The 19693-nt window shown below is 37.0% G+C and overlaps 1 protein-coding gene across 1 annotated transcript in view; it reads right to left on the bottom strand.

The window, feature by feature from the left end:
• Nucleotides 1-17958: 17958 nt before the first annotated feature.
• robo2 (roundabout, axon guidance receptor, homolog 2 (Drosophila)) overlaps nt 17959-19693 on the bottom strand; it is a 553890-nt gene continuing 552155 nt past the window's right edge. The window contains exon 32 of the mRNA XM_088345887.1: nt 17959-18864. Coding sequence (XP_088202013.1) covers nt 18863-18864 — 2 coding nt within the window. The 3' untranslated portion in view covers nt 17959-18862. The remainder of the gene's footprint in view (nt 18865-19693) is intronic.

Genomic DNA, 19693 nt, shown 5'->3' with positions numbered 1-19693 from the left:
AAGGGATTAGTATGTCGAAAAACTCAAAAAACAGGTAAGGGGTTAGTATGTCGAAAAAGTCAAAAGACACATGTAAGGGGCTAGTATGTCGAAAAACTTAAAGAAAATACGTAAGGAGGTTGGTATGTCAAAAATTTCGGAAAAAAAAAAAACCTAAGGGATTAGTATGTCGATAAACTCAAAAAACAGGTAAGGGGTTAGTATGTCGAAAAAGTCAAACGAAACACGTAAGGGGTTAGTATGTCGAAAAACTCACAAAACACGTAAGGGGTTAGTATGTCGAAAAACTCAAAAAACACGTAAGGGGTTAGTATGTCGAAAAACTCAAAAAACACGTAAGGGGTTAGTATGTCGAAAAACTCAAAAAACACGTAAGGGGTTAGTATGTCGAAAAACTCAAAAAACACATAAGGGGTTAGTATGTCGAAAAAGTCAAAAGACACATGTAAGGGGTTAGTATGTCAAAAAACTTGAAAGAAAATAAGTAAGGAGGTTAGTACGTCAAAAATTTCGGAAAAAAAAAACATAAGGGATTTTTATGTCGAAAAACTCAAAAAACACGTAAGGGGTTAGTATGGCGAAAAACTCAAAAAACACATAAGGGGTTAGTATGTCGAAAAAGTCAAAAGACACATGTAAGGGGTTAGTATGTCAAAAAACTTGAAAGAAAATAAGTAAAGAGGTTGGTACGTCAAAAATTTCGGAAAAAAAAAAACCTAAGGGATTAGTATGTCGAAAAACTCAAAAAACAGGTAAGGGGTTAGTATGTCGAAAAAGTCAAACGAAACACGTAAGGGGCTAGTATGTCGAAAAACTTAAATAAAAATACGTAAGGAGGTTGGTATGTCAAAAATTTCGGAAAAAAAAAAAACCTAAGGGATTAGTATGTCGATAAACTCAAAAAACAGGTAAGGGGTTAGTATGTCGAAAAAGTCAAACGAAACACGTAAGGGGTTAGTATGTCGAAAAACTCACAAAACACGTAAGGGGTTAGTATGTCGAAAAACTCAAAAAACACGTAAGGGGTTAGTATGTCGAAAAACTCAAAAAACACGTAAGGGGTTAGTATGTCGAAAAACTCACAAAACAGGTAAGGGGTTAGTATGTCGAAAAACTCAAAAAACACGTAAGGGGTTAGTATGTCGAAAAACTCAAAAAACACGTAAGGGGTTAGTATGTCGAAAAACTCAAAAAACACGTAAGGGGTTAGTATGTCGAAAAACTCAAAAAACACGTAAGGGGTTAGTATGTCGAAAAACTCAAAAAACACGTAAGGGGTTAGTATGTCGAAAAACTCAAAAAACAGGTAAGGGGTTAGTATGTCGAAAAACTCAAAAAACACGTAAGGGGTTAGTATGTCGAAAAACTCAAAAAACACGTAAGGGGTTAGTATGTCGAAAAACTCACAAAACAGGTAAGGGGTTAGTATGTCGAAAAACTCAAAAAACACGTAAGGGGTTAGTATGTCGAAAAACTCAAAAAACACGTAAGGGGTTAGTATGTCGCAAAACTCACAAAACAGGTAAGAGGTTAGTATGTCGAAAAACTAAAAAAACACGTAAGGGGTTAGTATGTCGAAAAACTCAAAAAACACGTAAGGGGTTAGTATGTCGAAAAACTCAAAAAACACGTAAGGGGTTAGTATGTCGAAAAACTCAAAAAACATGTAAGGGGTTAGTATGTCGAAAAACTCACAAAACAGGTAAGGGGTTAGTATGTCGAAAAACTGAAAAAACACGTAAGGGGTTAGTATGTCGAAAAACTCAAAAAACACGTAAGGGGTTAGTATGTCAAAAAACTCAAAAAACACGTAAGGGGTTAGTATGTCGAAAAACTCACAAAACAGGTAAGGGGTTAGTATGTCGAAAAACTCACAAAACAGGTAAGGGGTTAGTATGTCGAAAAACTCAAAAAACACGTAAGGGGTTAGTATGTCGCAAAACTCACAAAACAGGTAAGGGGTTAGTACGTCGAAAAACTCAAAAAAACACGTAAGGGGTTAGTATGTCGAAAAACTCAAAAAACACGTAAGGGGTTAGTATGTCGAAAAACTCAAAAAACACGTAAGGGGTTAGTATGTCGAAAAACTCAAAAAACATGTAAGGGGTTAGTATGTCGAAAAACTCACAAAACAGGTAAGGGGTTAGTATGTCGAAAAACTCAAAAAACAGGTAAGGGGTTAGTATGTCGAAAAACTCAAAAAACACGTAAGGGGTTAGTATGTCGAAAAACTCAAAAAACACGTAAGGGGTTAGTATGTCGAAAAACTCAAAAAACACGTAAGGGGTTAGTATGTCGAAAAACTCAAAAAACATGTAAGGGGTTAGTATGTCAAAAAACTTGAAAGAAAATAAGTAAGGAGGTTGGTACGTCAAAAATTTCGGAAAAAAAAAACCTAAGGGATTAGTATGTCGAAAAACTCACAAAACAGGTAAGGGGTTAGTATGTCGAAAAACTCACAAAACAGGTAAGGGGTTAGTATGTCGAAAAACTCAAAAAACACGTAAGGGGTTAGTATGTTGCAAAACTCACAAAACAGGTAAGGGGTTAGTACGTCGAAAAACTCAAAAAAACACGTAAGGGGTTAGTATGTCGAAAAACTCAAAAAACACGTAAGGGGTTAGTATGTCGAAAAACTCAAAAAACACGTAAGGGGTTAGTATGTCGAAAAACTCAAAAAACATGTAAGGGGTTAGTATGTCGAAAAACTCACAAAACAGGTAAGGGGTTAGTATGTCGAAAAACTCAAAAAACACGTAAGGGGTTAGTATGTCGAAAAACTCAAAAAACACGTAAGGGGTTAGTATGTCGAAAAACTCAAAAAACACGTAAGGGGTTAGTATGTCGAAAAACTCAAAAAACATGTAAGGGGTTAGTATGTCAAAAAACTTGAAAGAAAATAAGTAAGGAGGTTGGTACGTCAAAAATTTCGGAAAAAAAAAACCTAAGGGATTAGTATGTCGAAAAACTCAAAAAACAGGTAAGGGGTTAGTATGTGGAAAAAGTCAAACGAAACACGTAAGGGGTTAGTATGTCGAAAAACTCACAAAACACGTAAGGGGTTAGTATGTCGAAAAACTCAAAAAACACGTAAGGGGTTAGTATGTCGAAAAACTCAAAAAACACGTAAGGGGTTAGTATGTCGAAAAACTCACAAAACAGGTAAGGAGTTAGTATGTCGAAAAACTCAAAAAACACGTAAGGGGTTAGTATGTCGAAAAACTCAAAAAACACGTAAGGGGTTAGTATGTCGAAAAACTCAAAAAACAGGTAAGGGGTTAGTATGTCGAAAAACTCAAAAAACACGTAAGGGGTTAGTATGTCGAAAAACTCAAAAAACAGGTAAGGGGTTAGTATGTCGAAAAACTCACAAAACAGGTAAGGGGTTAGTATGTCGAAAAACTCAAAAAACAGGTAAGGGGTTAGTATGTCGAAAAACTCAAAAAACACGTAAGGGGTTAGTATGTCGAAAAACTCAAAAAACACGTAAGGGGTTAGTATGTCGAAAAACTCAAAAAACACGTAAGGGGTTAGTATGTCGCAAAACTCACAAAACAGGTAAGAGGTTAGTATGTCGAAAAACTAAAAAAACACGTAAGGGGTTAGTATGTCGAAAAACTCAAAAAACACGTAAGGGGTTAGTATGTCGAAAAACTCAAAAAACATGTAAGGGGTTAGTATGTCGAAAAACTCACAAAACAGGTAAGGGGTTAGTATGTCGAAAAACTGAAAAAACACGTAAGGGGTTAGTATGTCGAAAAACTCAAAAAACACCTAAGGGGTTAGTATGTCGAAAAACTCAAAAAACACGTAAGGGGTTAGTATGTCGAAAAACTCAAAACACGTAAGGGGTTAGTATGTCGAAAAACTCACAAAACAGGTAAGGGGTTAGTATGTCGAAAAACTCACAAAACAGGTAAGGGGTTAGTATGTCGAAAAACTCAAAAAACACGTAAGGGGTTAGTATGTCGAAAAACTCAAAAAACACGTAAGGGGTTAGTATGTCGAAAAACTCAAAAAACACGTAAGGGGTTAGTATGTCGAAAAACTCAAAAAACACGTAAGTGGTTAGTATGTCGAAAAACTCAAAAAACACGTAAGGGGTTAGTATGTCGAAAAACTCAAAAAACAGGTAAGGGGTTAGTATGTCGAAAAACTCAAAAAACAGGTAAGGGGTTAGTATGTCGAAAAACTCAAAAAACACGTAAGGGGTTAGTATGTCGAAAAACTCAAAAAACACGTAAGGGGTTAGTATGTCGAAAAACTCAAAAAAAAACCTAAGGGGTTAGTATTTTGAAAAACTCAAAAGACATGAAAGGAGTTAGTATGTTGAAAAAGTACAAAGAAAAAACACGTAAGGGGTTAGTGTGTCGAAAAACTTGAAAGAAAATACGTAAGGAGGTTGGTATGTCAAAAATTTCGAAAAAAACAAAAAAACCCCTAAGGGGTAAGTATGTCGAAAAACTCAAAAAACACGTAAGGGGTTAGTATGTCGAAAAACTCACAAAACAGGTAAGGGGTTAGTATGTCGAAAAACTCAAAAAACATGTAAGGGGTTAGTATGTCGCAAAACTCACAAAACAGGTAAGGGGTTAGTATGTCGAAAAACTCAAAAAACAGGTAAGGGGTTAGTATGTCGAAAAACTCAAAAAACAGGTAAGGGGTTAGTATGTCGAAAAACTCAAAAAACAGGTAAGGGGTTAGTATGTCGAAAAACTCAAAAAACACGTAAGGGGTTAGTATGTCAAAAAACTCAAAAAACAGGTAAGGGGTTAGTATGTCGAAAAAGTCAAAAAACACGTAAGGGGTTAGTATGTCAAAAAACTTGAAAGAAAATAAGTAAGGAGGTTAGTACGTCAAAAATTTTGGAAAAAAAAACCATAAGGGATTTTTATGTCGAAAAACTCAAAAAACACGTAAGGGGTTAGTATGGCGAAAAACTCAAAAAACACATAAGGGGTTAGTATGTCGAAAAAGTCAAAAGACACATGTAAGGGGCTAGTATGTCGAAAAACTTGAAAGAAAATACGTAAGGAGGTTGGTATGTCAAAGATTTCGGAAAAAAACAAAAAACAAAAAAAACCTAAGGGGTTAGTATGTCGAAAAACTCAAAAATCAGGTAAGGGGTTAGTATGTCGAAAAACTCACAAAACAGGTAAGGGGTTAGTAAGTCGAAAAACTCAAAAAAACACGTAAGGGGTTAGTATGTCGAAAAAGTCAAACGAAACACGTAAGGGGTTAGTATGTCGAAAAACTCAAAAAACATGTAAGGGGTTAGTATGTCGAAAAAGTTGAAAAAAAAATACATAAGGAGGTTAGTATGTCAAAAATTTCGAAAAAAAAAACCTAAGGGGTTAGTATGTTGAAAAACTCAAAAGACATGAAAGGAGTTAGTATGTCCACTTCAGGAAAAAACAGCCCAACCATGCCCCGCTTCTCATCAACAACAAGGCTGTGGAGGTTGTCATCAGCATCAAGTTCCTAGGGGTGCACATCACAAACAAACTCACCTGGTCCGTGAACACTGCATCACTGGTTAAGAGAGCACAGCAGCGCCTGTACTTCCTGCGGAGGATGAGGAGAGCCCACCTGCCCCCACCCTCCCTCATCACATTCTACAGGGGCACCATAGAGAGTATCCTGACCAGCCGTATCTCTGTGTGGTGTGGAGGCTGCAGCGCTTCCGACTGGGGTAGTGTGAGGAGGGTGACGAGGACAGCAGAGAAAATCATCGGGACTTCTCTCCCCTCCATTCAGGACATTGGCCAGAAGCGCTGCCTATCCCAAGCTAAGAAAATTATCAGGGACCCCTCTCACCCCCATCATGGACTGTTCACTCTGCTAGCCTCTCGGAAGAGGTACTGCAGTGTGCGGTGCAGGACCACCAGGTTCCACAATAGTCTTGTCCCCCTGGCCATTAGACTGTTAAATGGTCAATCAAACACATAGTAAATCTAAACTGCTGCTAATCTGTACATCTGTTGTTTTTTTTTGACTTTTTGCACTACTGGCATTTCTTTATAGCTAGCCACTCCTTGCACATCTGTTTCTCTGCACTATTGTACTTACAGTGTTATTGTTACTGTTTATCTGACTTGTTTACCTGACTGCCCATTTTGCACATCTGGTTAGCTGCTCCTCTTGCACTATTGCACTACTGTAAAATACTATACATAGCCATAATTATTTAGTATATTATGAGTACTCAATACTCCAACTCAATACAACATATTATTTATATCTGTACATTCAAGGAAACTGTGCGGGTCAGATGTATCGACATTTCGTTCAATATACACGTGTACTAGAATGACAATAAAGTAGATCTGAATCTGAATCTAAAAGGTTAGTATGTCAAAAATGTTGAAAAAAAACACATTAGGGGTTAATACGTCTAAAAAGTAGAAAAAAAAACACGTAAAGGGTTAGTATGTCAAAAAAGTAAAAAAAAACACACGTAAGGGGTTAATATGGCGAAAAAGTTAAAAAAAGAACATGTAAGGGGTTAGTATATTGAAAATTTCTAAAAAATAATGTAAGTGTATGTCGAAGAAGTAGAAAAAAAACATAAAGGGTTAGTATGTCAAAAAAGTAAAAAAAACACACGTAAGGGGTTAATATGGCGAAAAAGTAAAAAAAAAAATATGTAAGGGGTTAGTTATTATGTCGAAAAAGTCGAAAAAAAACACTTGAGAGGTTAATTTGTCGAAAAAGTAAAAAAAAAAACAAATCACATAAGGTGCTATAGTATGTTGAAAAAGTCGAGAAAAAACATGTAAGGGGTTAGTATGTCGGAAAAGTTGCAAAAAACATGTGAGGGGGTTAGCGTGTTGAAAATGTCGAGAAAAAAAACACGTAAGGGGTTAGCATCTTGAAAATTTTGAAAAAAAACAAACATGTAAGTGTATGTCGAAAAAGTCGGAAAAAAAACAAGGGGTTAGTATGTCGAAAAAGTCGAAAAAACATGTAAGGGGTTAGTCTATCTATCTATCTATCCGTCTATTTATCTATCCATCTATCTATCTAGACATCTATCTGGACGTCTATCTATCTAGACATCTATCTATCTATCTATCTATCTATCTATCTCTATCTAGACATCTATCTATCTAGACATCTATCTAGACATCTATCCATCCATCCATCTATCTATCCATCTATCTATTTATCTCTATCTAGACATCTATCTAGACATCTATCTTTCTATCTATCTAGACATCTATCTATCTATCTATCTATCTATCTCTATCTAGACATCTATCTAGACATTTATCTATCTATCTATCTATCGATCTATCTATCTAGACATCTATCTATCTATCTATCTATCTCTCTCTATCTAGACATCTATCTATCTATCTATCCGTCTATTTATCTATCCATCTATCTATCTATCTATCTATCTATCTATCTAGACATCTATCTGGACGTCTATCTATCTAGACATCTATCTATCTATCTATCTATCTATCCATCTTTCTATCTATCTCTATCTAGACATCTATCTAGACATTTATCTATCTATCTATCTATCGATCTATCTATCTAGACATCTATCTATCTATCTATGTATCTCTCTCTATCTAGACATCTATCTATCTATCTGGACATCTATCCATATATCTATTTATCTATCTATCCGTCTATTTATCTATCCATCTTTCTATCTATCTATCTAGACATCTATCTGGACGTCTATCTATCTAGACATCTATCTATCTATCTATCTATCCATCTATCTATCTATCTCTATCTAGACATCTATCTAGACATTTATCTATCTATCTATCTATCGATCTATCTATCTAGACATCTATCTATCTATCTATGTATCTCTCTCTATCTAGACATCTATCTATCTATCTGGACATCTATCCATATATCTATTTATCTATCTATCTAGACATCTATCTAGACATCTATCTATCTATCTATCCATCTATCTATCTATCTCTATCTAGACATCTATCTAGACATTTATCTATCTATCTATCTATCGATCTATCTATCTAGACATCTATCTATCTATCTATGTATCTCTCTCTATCTAGACATCTATCTATCTATCTGGACATCTATCCATATATCTATTTATCTATCTATCCGTCTATTTATCTATCCATCTATCTATCTATCTATCTATCTAGACATCTATCTATCTATCTGGACATCTATCCATATATCTATTTATCTATCTATCCGTCTATTTATCTATCCATCTATCTATCTATCTATCTAGACATCTATCTGGACGTCTATCTATCTAGACATCTATCTATCTATCTATCTATCTATCTATCTATCTATCTATCCATCTATCTATCTATCTATCTCTATCTAGACATCTATCTAGACATTTATCTATCTATCTATCTATCGATCTATCTATCTAGACATCTATCTATCTATCTATGTATCTCTCTCTATCTAGACATCTATCTATCTATCTGGACATCTATCCATATATCTATTTATCTATCTATCTAGACATCTATCTATCTATCTATTGACATATAAAGCAAGTATTGATCTTTCTATAGTCAAAATGCTCTTTTTTTAAAAATAGTGTTTTAACACTTAAATATACATATATGTGTATATATTATTGTTTTTTTCTTAAGCATTACTGTCCTCCATTGCGCCTGTGATTGAAAGTGAAACAGCCTCTGGTTGCCATGGAAACAATGAAGCAGCTTTCAATAAGTAATGATGAATAAAGAAATATGACTGAACTTGAAGGTTTTTTTTTTTCAGTGATTTTGCCGAATGAATATGTTTTCTTGCACCAAAAATGAGCTGATCCAAAATATTGAGAGTATATCTTCATTCTGAACACTACAAATTTGAATGTGGAAACTTCATCATGTCCCAAAAATATTCGTTTGAGAAAGCCTTAAGCTAAATATTAGATGAAAATGATAAAATCCAATTGGCAATTAACTTTGCCTATATTATGTATTCTATTTCCAATCACACAATACATACGATCAATATTCCCTGTAATTTTCCTGAGCGTTCACAAAAAGTCGGTGAGCAACGCTTGAAACAACAGTGAGCAACGGCAATCCCAAGTGTGGCAACTAAATCATGATCAAATATGTCCAAAACTTGACATCACGTTACATTTTGCTGAGTTTCCGGCAATGCAAAATAATTTTTCTCTTTTGAATGAATTGACTCATGTACAATTGCCTAAAAACGGCATTTGTTTTTACAATTCTTTCAAAAAATTTCCATTTCTTTTATTCCTGGTATCTTTTGTCGCATAATACTAACATTTTTGGGGGCTTATTGAGTCGGTTGCACGATACAAAACTGTATTTAATTACATTTTTTAGTGGAAGTACAATGTTGGCAACAAGATTCACTTGATATCATTGGAAATTATTTGAAAGCAACACAAACTTTGTCTTCTTTTTCCCTGTTTTTGTTCTAATTTTTAAAAAAAAAACCTTCAAAAAAAATTAATTGTGTTTATTTTTTCCAAATTGTTACTTTTTTCAGTTTTTTTCTCTATTCACCTTTTCCCTTTGTTACTTTCTTTTCTATTTTTCTGGCTTTTTTCTGAAATTTTCCTTCTTTTTTTTTCTCTTCCTTCTTTTTTTCTCAGCTTTTCACAACTTTTTCATTTTGCTATTTTTTTCTTTTTTGTTCTATTCCCCCCTTCCTTTAAGTCATTATGTGCATAGTTTTACATAATATTTGGTCATGTTGGAATGAAAGACGCAAAACAACCCGAAGAGCCGTTTAGGACCCGAAAGAGCCGGTTCCTTTTAGTGAGCCGAATAATCCGGTTCTCGCAAAACTCTACTGACTGTACTCAACTTCGTTCTTCTTCGACTTTGACTTCCAAATACCACATTTAGAACACAGCGTCAGGGGGACCCGTGTATTTTTACCTTCATGCACTGTAACTTTGACTTAAGTCGCTTCTTAATTAGCAATTTCGAGCCCTGATTTTTGTGAGCTGGCTAGAATTTCTTGTGCGTGGAAAAGCTCTGAGTAGTGCGCAATTGCGCACACACGCATCTTAGAGGGAACATTGCATACAATACATTCCTACCTGAGCAGCACGGCAGCGCAGTGGTTAGCGCTTGTGCGGCACAGTTCTGAGGTCATGAGATGGAACCTCCTGTGTGGAGTTTGCATGTTCTCTCCGTGCTTGCTAGATTCGAATGATGTGAAATTGTCTGTCCCTGTGTGCCCTGCGACTGGCTGTCAACCAGTTCAGGGAGTCTCCCTTACCTACTGCCCGAAGATGGCTGGGATGGGCTCCAGCACCCCCGTGACCCTACTGAGGATAAGGAGTGCAGATAATGGATGGACATCCCTACTTACATAGATACTTACGTACGATCAGACTGTGGAATTGAAAACGAGTCAGCCGTCGCCGACGGCAAAAAGAAAAAAAGGAACGAAGAAGTGATCGGGCATCGAACGGCAATGAAGGGACAGCGTGTAAAGGGCAAAACATTTGTCACCTTCCGGAGGAGGAACGAGCGAGGGACAATCATTGACTGACATTTTAATGTGGTGTTAACCTTTTCTGATGACATTCCTGCAACTTTTTCGGCTTTTTTTTTCACGTAAAATGAGAATCGATAGGTACGGCTGGTCCCCACTCGTTTTCAAAAACCTTCTTTTCTCAGAACTGATAGAATTGGCTTTGAAACACTAATATAAACCCTAACTTTGGTTTGAAAGTTTATTCTTGACTTCATACCTTGGTTTGAAAACCAAAAATCCCTTTAAAAACCTGATTTAAAGCCTTAATCCGAATCCTAATTTTACTTTAAAAAGCTGGATTTAAAATCAAATTCACAATTTCTAGCCTGAGTTTGAAATTCTAGATGGAAACTTTAAAATGGCTTTAAAACCCTAATTCATGCCAAAACCCTAGTTAGAAACTGCTTGAAATTCTAAATGCACTTCAAACCCTTAATTCGAAACCAAACCCTTGGTTTGAAAGCTTATTCTCGAATTTATACCTTAGTTTGAAAACCAAAAATCCCTTTAAAACCCTTGTTTGAGAGCGAAACCCTACTTTAAAACCCAAATTCGAATCCTAATTTTACTTTAAAAAGTTGGATTTAAAATCAAATTCACAATTTCTAGCCTTAGTTTGGAATCCTAGACGGAAACTTTAAAAGGGCTTTAAAACCCTAATTTATGCCAAAACCCTAGTTCAAAACTGCTTGCAATTCTAAAGGCACTTCAAACCATTAATTCCTTGGTTTAAAACGCTTGTTTGAAACCTTAAAAACGCTTTAAAGGTTAATTATGGAGCAGGATACTTAGTTTGAATTCCTAGTCGGAAACCTTAAAAATGCTTCAAAACCCTAATCTCTAGGCAAAATTAGAGTTATGAACTCAAATTTGAATCCCTAAAAAAACAAATATTAGTTTGAAATCCTAAAAGCACTCAAAGGTCTAACCTGGAGCCAAAACCTTGTTTTAAAATCCTCATTCAAAACCTTAGAAAGGCTTGAAAACCACAATTGGAAGCTAAAACTGTAGTTTTAAAGCATAAACACTTTTAAAACCCTAATCTGGAGCCGAAACATTGGTTAGAAATGCTCTCTCAAAACCCCAAAAAGGCCTGAAAACCACAATTGGAAGTCAAAACTGTAGTTTTAAAGAATAAACACTTTTACCACCCTAATTTGTTTTAAAACCCTAATTTGATATAAAAAACACTTTTAAAACCCTAATTTGGAGCCTAAACCTTTGTTTGAAATGCTCATTCTAAGCCCTAAAAAGGCTTGAAAACCACAACTGGAAGTCAAAACTGTAGTTTTAAAGAATAAACACTTTTAAAACCCTAATTTGGATTTAAAACCCTAGTTTGAAATAAAAAAAAAACACTTTTAAAACCCTAATCTGGAGCCGAAACCTTAGTTTGAAATCCTCATTCGAAACCCTAAAATGGCTTGAAAACCACAATTTGAAGTCAAAACTGTAGTTTTAAAGAATAAACACTTTTACAATGCTAATTTGGAATTAAAACCCTAGTTTAGAACTAAAAAACACTTTTAGAACCCTAATTTGGAGACGAAACCTTGGTTTGAAATGCTCATTCAAAACCCTAAAAAGGCTTGAAAACCACAATTGGAAGTCAAAACTGTAGTTTTAAAGAATAAACACTTTTACCACCCTAATTTGTTTTAAAACCCTAGTTTGATATAAAAAAAACACTTTTAAAACCCTAATTTGGAGCCTAAACCTTTGTTTGAAATGCTCATTCGAAGCCCTAAAAAGGCTTGAAAACCACAACTGGAAGTCAAAACTGTAGTTTTAAAGAATAAACACTTTTACAACCCTAATTTGGATTTAAAACCCTGGTTTGAAATTAAAAAAAACACTTTTAAAACCCTAATCTGGAGCCGAAACCTTAGTTTGAAATCCTCATTCGAAACCCTAAAATGGCTTGAAAACCACAATTTGAAGTAAAAACTGTAGTTTTAAAGAATAAACACTTTTACAATGTTTAAAACCGTATTTGTGGAAACTACAAAAACAAAAGTAAACCCTAATTTAGAGCTCAAACCCTAAAACAAAACCGAAATTGCGAGCCAAAGTCCAAGTTTGAAACCTCAACAGCAGTCAGAGAACCCTAGCTTGGGAACAAAGAAACCCTACTTTAAAACCTTAATTCGAACCCTAGCTTTACTTTAAAAAACACATTTAACACAAAATGATGAGTCCAGGTTCTCATTTTTGAAAAATATTTTATTTGATACTGAGTCGGGTACAAGGGACCGCGAAGAAGACAAGGACGGACGTCCGTCTCTTGAGGGGACGTGGAGGACATGCAAGTGAATATCGAGGGAGAACGAGGAGGACTGTACATGAACATTTTACCGACCTTCGTGTTTGTTTTTTTTTCATTTCATTTTTTTTTGTTAAAAAAAAAAGAAAAAAGCAACACACAGACATTTTTGGGCTCCTCCTGCACACTCAATTAAAAAAAAACATTTCATACACCACAAGTTATGCATAATTCCACCGTAGACTTTTTCTTTTTTAAATAAATACAAAATACCCTAAACCACCTAACCCAATTTGAAACCTAACCCCCTTACCCTGAAGTCTACACCCCTAACACTAACCCTGTATCTTTTACCCCATAAACCTTAACCACCTTAACCTCCCTAACTCTAACCCCCTCTAACCCTCAAACCATAACCTTGCACCAAACCCTAACCCACAAACCCTTACCCCTTAGCTCCTTATCCCCCCTGGCTAACACCCTTGTCCCTAACTCCAACCCCTTTAACAATAACCCCTTTATCTTAAATGTACTTAATCCAAACCCCCTATACCTAATGCTAACCTCTAATCCCTAACCATGTACCCCAACCCTGAGCTCTAAAGCCTAACCCTCTATCCCTAACCCCAACTCCTTAACCTCCTAAACCCTAACATCGCTCTCCTTAAACCACCAAACTCTAACTCCCTAACCTCTTAACCCTGCTCTTAATTGGTGACCGACCAAACCTTTAACCAAACCCCCTTACTCCTAACCCCTTAAACCTAATCCCTACTCCTAACCACCCTAACCGTTGATCCCTGAACACTAACCCATACAATCAAACAAACTAACCCCTTAACCCTAACCCCTAACCTTAATCCCTTAACCCTCACCTGCCTAACCCCAACCCCCGACCTTAACTCCCTAGACCCTAACCCAAGCCTGGGCACTACCCTAACCCTAATCCCTACACCTAACCACCCTAACCGTTGATCCTCCCAAAAAACTAGCCCATACAAACAAACAAACAAACTCCTTAACCATAACCCCTAACCTTAATCCCTTAACCCTCACCTGCTTAACCCTAACCCCCAATTTTGACTCCTTAGACCCTAACCCCTCACCTTAATCCCTTAACCCTCATCTGCCTAAGCCTAACCCCCAACCTTAACTCCCAAGATTCTCTCCCAAGCCTGGGAACTACCCCAAACCCCTTAATCCAACTATAAACTCCAAGCCCCCTAAACCTAACCCCAAACCCTAACTTCATAAACCCTAACCCTTTCGCCCCTTACCCCCTGACCTATCTACCCTAACTTGAACCCCCAAACCTAAGGGTTAGGTGTACATATGAGAGTTAGAGGTGATAGGTTTCGCCAACATACCCCAACATAACGCAAAAATGCATAAAAATAACAAAACAAAGCAAAAACTATCGTACATTTGGTGGTTTCTGCTCCCGTCCGAAGGTGAAGAGCGCATACAGATAAAAGGTTTTCTGTTTCCATATTTGATTTACATTTAGAATATGTACACGGACACCAGCAGAATGTCAAAGAACCTGAGATACTTCTCGTGCACCTCATTTCCGCAAACTCCGGGGGGCGCTCATCCAAAACCGACCATGAAAAGAAAAGAACGAGGATAAAGCACAAAAATCCTGAAGACTCGGTAAAGCAGCAGATTTTGGTCAAAGGCAAACCAACAAACGAGTCCCCCCACCCTCCCATTTTTAGACTGTACAATTTCATTCGACACCATGTTGCAACTTCTCAAAAAACTCGCAAATTCATTGTTTGTCAGACTGTTGTCATTTGTATTTCTCTATAATATTTTAGGGATGCACGATAATTATCAGGCCGATAAATTAGCTAAACGAGCGGCATCGTTAGCCAAATGTTACGTGTTTGTACATTTCTTATCGCTAATGATGCGTACGGCTAATACGATGCTAACTGATAAAAAATGAAGGATTTAGCTGATGATGTGTGACTTTGTTGTTTCGAGGTGACCTATTTAATTTTTACAGAGGGTAAAAAGGATTGTCTATGGAAAATCTGCAGCTTAGACTTGGACTATCTGCTACAAGCCACATGAACTCCTCTTTCCACTATGCTTTTAATGTACATTTACGTTTTGGCTGGGGGTTGGGGGGGGGGGGGGGGGTTCAGGGGACGTTATTCTATCTTCTTTATTCTTTATACATTATCGATCAGTTCATAATACGCTACTAAAATCAGGAGCCGGGACTCTTACTCCCAACCAAAAGGCTAAGTTAAGGTCCCAGATTTAAAGTTATGCTGCGAATGCACCGAAAGATTTATTCGAAATGAAGAGAAACTACGCTGACGGGGATCCATGTTCACCCCCTTGACGTCACGAGCACAAATGTCGTGTGCTCGGCATTCGCGCTGTTTATACGCGGAGAAAGGCGTTTGACTGTCACACGCGTAACACGCTAATTTCACGTAATAACACCGCGATACAGGCGCAGAACATGCTATTACCATGCTCCACCCACGATTACCCGCTGAAATTTCCCGTCCTACCCATGTGTAACCACGCTCTGGCCGGCCAGAGCACGTCGTTCCGTGTCATTTCTGCGTCATTACCTCGTGTTGACCACGTGTGCGGCACGCGGTTTAACACGTGCTCAAACTTTTGAGCAGCTCAAAAGTTTTGAACGCGGCCAACCACGTGAAAATTTCCGACCGCGAGTAAAGCACTGCTCTATCTCGTCTATATGGCGGTCTCAAAACGTCCAACAGCGCTCAACAGCATCTGCTTCACGGCCAGAAATTTCTGGTTCAGCCTCATAACGCTCGTGAAAGGCTGTGTGCCCGCGCTCTGAAGAATTGAGCAGCGCTAAATAATTTCGCGCTGCCACCCGCGCGCGAATTTCCGACTGTGTGTTAAGCACCGCTGTTTCTTGTCTGAATGACGATCTTAATGCGTCCAATGGCGTCCGCCTCAAAGGCAGAAATTTCTGGCCGTGATTCAGCCGCAAATGTCTGTGTGACCGGCCCCTTAGACTTGGACTATCTGCACACATGAACTCCTCTTTCCACGATGCTTTTAATGTACGTTTACGTTTTGTAGCGTCATCCATTTGGTTAGCTTCTTTTGAATCTTTCTTCTGGGGCTTGATTCCTAACCACTTCTCCATTTTTCTTGTGTTCTCTGTGCGTCTAAAAAAATATGCAAAGGAGAGACCTTATAATGCTCTTGAAAGTCCAGAAGCAGGAAGTTAATCGATGCGGGCTTCCGATTGGCTGCCGAGGATGCAAATTGCCGAACGAACCGAAATTCCGAAATTTCCGAACCGAACGAAGATTTCGAAATCGGAATAAACTAAATCTTTTGTTTTTTTTTCCCTTCTTTTTCTTGAAAATTTGTCGGCCACCCGGGCGGAGACGTTTTGTAAGTTGTACCCCCGGCGTTATTTCAGACACTGGTATTTTCATAACTACGTATTTTTTAATAATTCATTATAGATACTGATGTGTATTTTTGATGAGCCGGTGTGGTTTATTTTTTTTAGCCAAGGCATGAGTGACATTTTGTATCGGAACACTTTTGTTTTCGATAATAAAGACACATATCATTTTTTTTTAATTTTATGTGTATTTTGATTTATTGATTTCAAAATAAGGGCAGCACGGCGGCGCAGTGGTTAGCGCTTGTGCGGCACAGTTCATGTCATGGGAACCTGTCGTGGGTTCAAATCCAGCTCCAGACTTCCAATGCGGAGTTTGTATGTTCTCCCCGTGCTTGCGTGGGTTTCCTCCGGCCACTCCGGTTTCCTCCCACGTTCCAGAAACATGCATTTCAGGTGAATTGGCCGGTCCAAATTGTCCCTAGGTGTGAATGAGCGAATGAGTTGTCTGTACCTGTGTGCCCTGCGATTGGCTGGCAACCAGTTCAGGGTGTCCCCTGCCCACTGCCCGGAGATGGCTGGGATGGGCTCCAGCCCCCCGCGACCCTAATGAGGATAAGTGGTACGGCTGATGAGATGAGATGAGATTTCAAAATATTGGATTTTATGGATTATCAGGAAACAAAATTTACCGTGCATCCCTAATCATTTTTTGTAATCCAAATTTCTCCCAGAATCAGGTCAATTCATGAAAGTGCACTATAACATGAAATACATTTGAAAAAAAAAAAAAACGTAACTTATTTTGAAAAACTACAACAAACTATAGAAAAGTGACTCGAATATATGGCTGTGCGTGTGTTTTTTTTTTAAATATAAAAGAAAAAAAAATAATATGAGGGAAGAAAGGAAAAATATATATAATGTAGTCATAGGATGGACGAAATATGGCCTAAATCAATAAATTAAAATAGCCAAATCTAGATAAATTGCCCTAAGAAAACGAAATGAGAAATAAAATATACAAGTCAATTCCTCAAAATCAAAATGTAAACAATTCAACTTTTTCTTAAGTGCTGAAAAACCGAAGCGGTACCTCATTACATACAGATATTGAAATGCAGTGCTGCCTCAGCTTTAGAACGTTGCATACCTCTTCTGGGGATAATAGATCTTGGCCAGTTTATGTTAAACTGGCCACATTGGCATGCTTCAGCAAACCAGAGAAACGAAATACAGGTCCTTACTCTGGGCAAAAATCCACCAGGGATAATGGATCGCAGACTCAACCGTGAATAATTATAGGCGGGCCAAAGTGGCATGCTTCCCGCTGATCCGCTGCTCGCAGTAATATGTAATCAGGGATAATGGATCGCGGCTGCAAGAGTGCAGTTCATTTTAGGATTGAAATAACAGAACAAAAATAATAAAAGTCCCAGCTCGCAGCAACAGTCCATTTTGGATAATGGATCAGAGATGTGCAGTTCACTTTTTGTTTGAAAGAATGACAAACAAGAGCCACTCGTCCCGTACAAAAAAGCGCTCTGCTCACCACTACTGGGAGCATTTTTTAATATGGGATAATGGATCAGAGGATATTTTAGGTATTGAATACAGGTTTTATAGTTTATACATCTACATATTTAGGACAAAAATTCTGGTTAAACTTTTTATTGAAAAAAAAAAAGGACTTTCCATTTGGACAAGAACGGATTAATGAGTTGCACGAGTGCAGTTCATTTCAGGCAGAGCAAAAAAAAAATAATAAAAGTGGGCTCTACCGGTACCAGCTCGCAGCAACAGTCAATTGTAAATAATGGATCGCAGATGTGCAGTTCACTTTTTGTTTGAAAGCATGACAAACAAGAGCCACTCGTCCCGTACAAAAAAAAAAGCAATTTGCTCGCCACTATTTGCAGTTTTCAATATGGGATAATGGATCAGAGGATATTTTAGGTATTGTATGCAGGTTTCATAGTACATGTTTAGGACAAACTTGCTGGTTAGATACACTTTTTACTGAAAAAAATGGACTTTCCGTTTGGACAAGAACGGATTAATAAGTTTACCATTGCGTCTTATGGGAAAAAACAACTCAGAACTTGATCCACCTGGATTCCGTTTAAAAGCTGAGGCACCACTGTAAAATAAAAATAAAAATAAAATAAAATTCTGGGTTTCCTTAAAGTGACATTTTGCACAGCCAATCTCTCTGGAAAGTAAAAAACATAGTAAATATAAAAACGAAGAAAAAAAAAAGATCTGTGTGTACATTTCTCCCTTTACAATGAATTCCCTTCTTTTCTCTTTACAGTACAGAAACTCCTTTTCACATCTTCTTCTTCATGTCAGCAGGAGCTAAGATCTTTTTTGTGCTTATCACCAACAAGTTGCAGTGCAAACCAACAAAAACATAATCATTACGATAAAAATTCATGACAGGGAAAAAAATAAAATAATAATTTAGCGGCAAGGTGGCCGCCTCATTCACATATATTACAAAAAATACAAACTAAATCAATCGTCGGGTGCTTGCATAGCAACAGCAAGTAGCAAGAAGATATTTACACCGAAATTAAAAAAAGGGAGTTTTTTTTCAGACAAAAAAAACGCAAATGAAAAAAAAAACAGAGTGAGGAGATTTACGTGTCTCTACGTGGCAGGCTCGTAGCTCCTCCCACAGCGAGGTCCGTCCGGCCAATCGGAATAAAGACAGGTTTTTTTGAATGCCGGGACTCTGTAAAAAAAAAAAACAGAAGATAAATAAGTATTTGAACAGCCTGCTATTTTGCTACTTCGCCCAATTAGAAATCATGGACGGGTCTGAAATTTTTATGTGCATGTCCACTGTGAGAGAGATAAACTAAAAAGAAAAATTAATGTTTTAACAATGTATTTGTGTGATACAGCTGCAAATAAGTATTTGAAAATCCTGCTATTTTGCTACTTTACCCATTTAGAAATCAGGGAGGAGTCTGAATTATTTATCGTAGGCGGATGTCCACTGTGAGAGAGATAAACTAAAAAGAAAAAAATAATGTTTTAACAATGTATTTGTGGGATACAGCTGCAAATCAGTATTTGAACAGCCTGCTATTTTGCTATTTCACCCAATTAGAAATCATGGAGGAGTCTGAAATTTTAATCGCAGGTGCATGTCCACTGTAAGAGAAATAAACTAAAAAGAAAACTCTAATGTTTCAACAATTTATTTGTGTGATACAGCTGCAAATAAGTACTTTGCATAAATAGAAATCATGAAGGGTTCTGAAATTTTCATTGTAGGTGCATGTCCACTGTAAGAGAGATAAACTAAAAAGAAAAAAATAATATTTTAACAATTTATTTGTGTGATACAACTGCAAATACGTATTTGAACACCCTGCTATTTTGCTACTTTGCCCAATTAGAAATTATGGTGGGGTCTGAAATTTTCATTGTAGGCGCGTATCCACAGTGAGAGAGCTAAACTAAAAAGAAAAATCGAATGTTTTAACAATTTATTTGTGTGATACAGCTGCAAATAAGTACTTTGCATAAATAGAAATCATGAAGGGGTCTGAAAT

This window comes from Urocampus carinirostris, chromosome 10 (genome assembly GCF_059441175.1).
Source record: "Urocampus carinirostris isolate Australia breed hairy pipefish chromosome 10, RoL_Ucar_1.0, whole genome shotgun sequence".
NCBI lineage: Eukaryota > Metazoa > Chordata > Actinopteri > Syngnathiformes > Syngnathidae > Urocampus > Urocampus carinirostris.
This window is presented reverse-complemented; position numbering and strand designations above follow the sequence as displayed.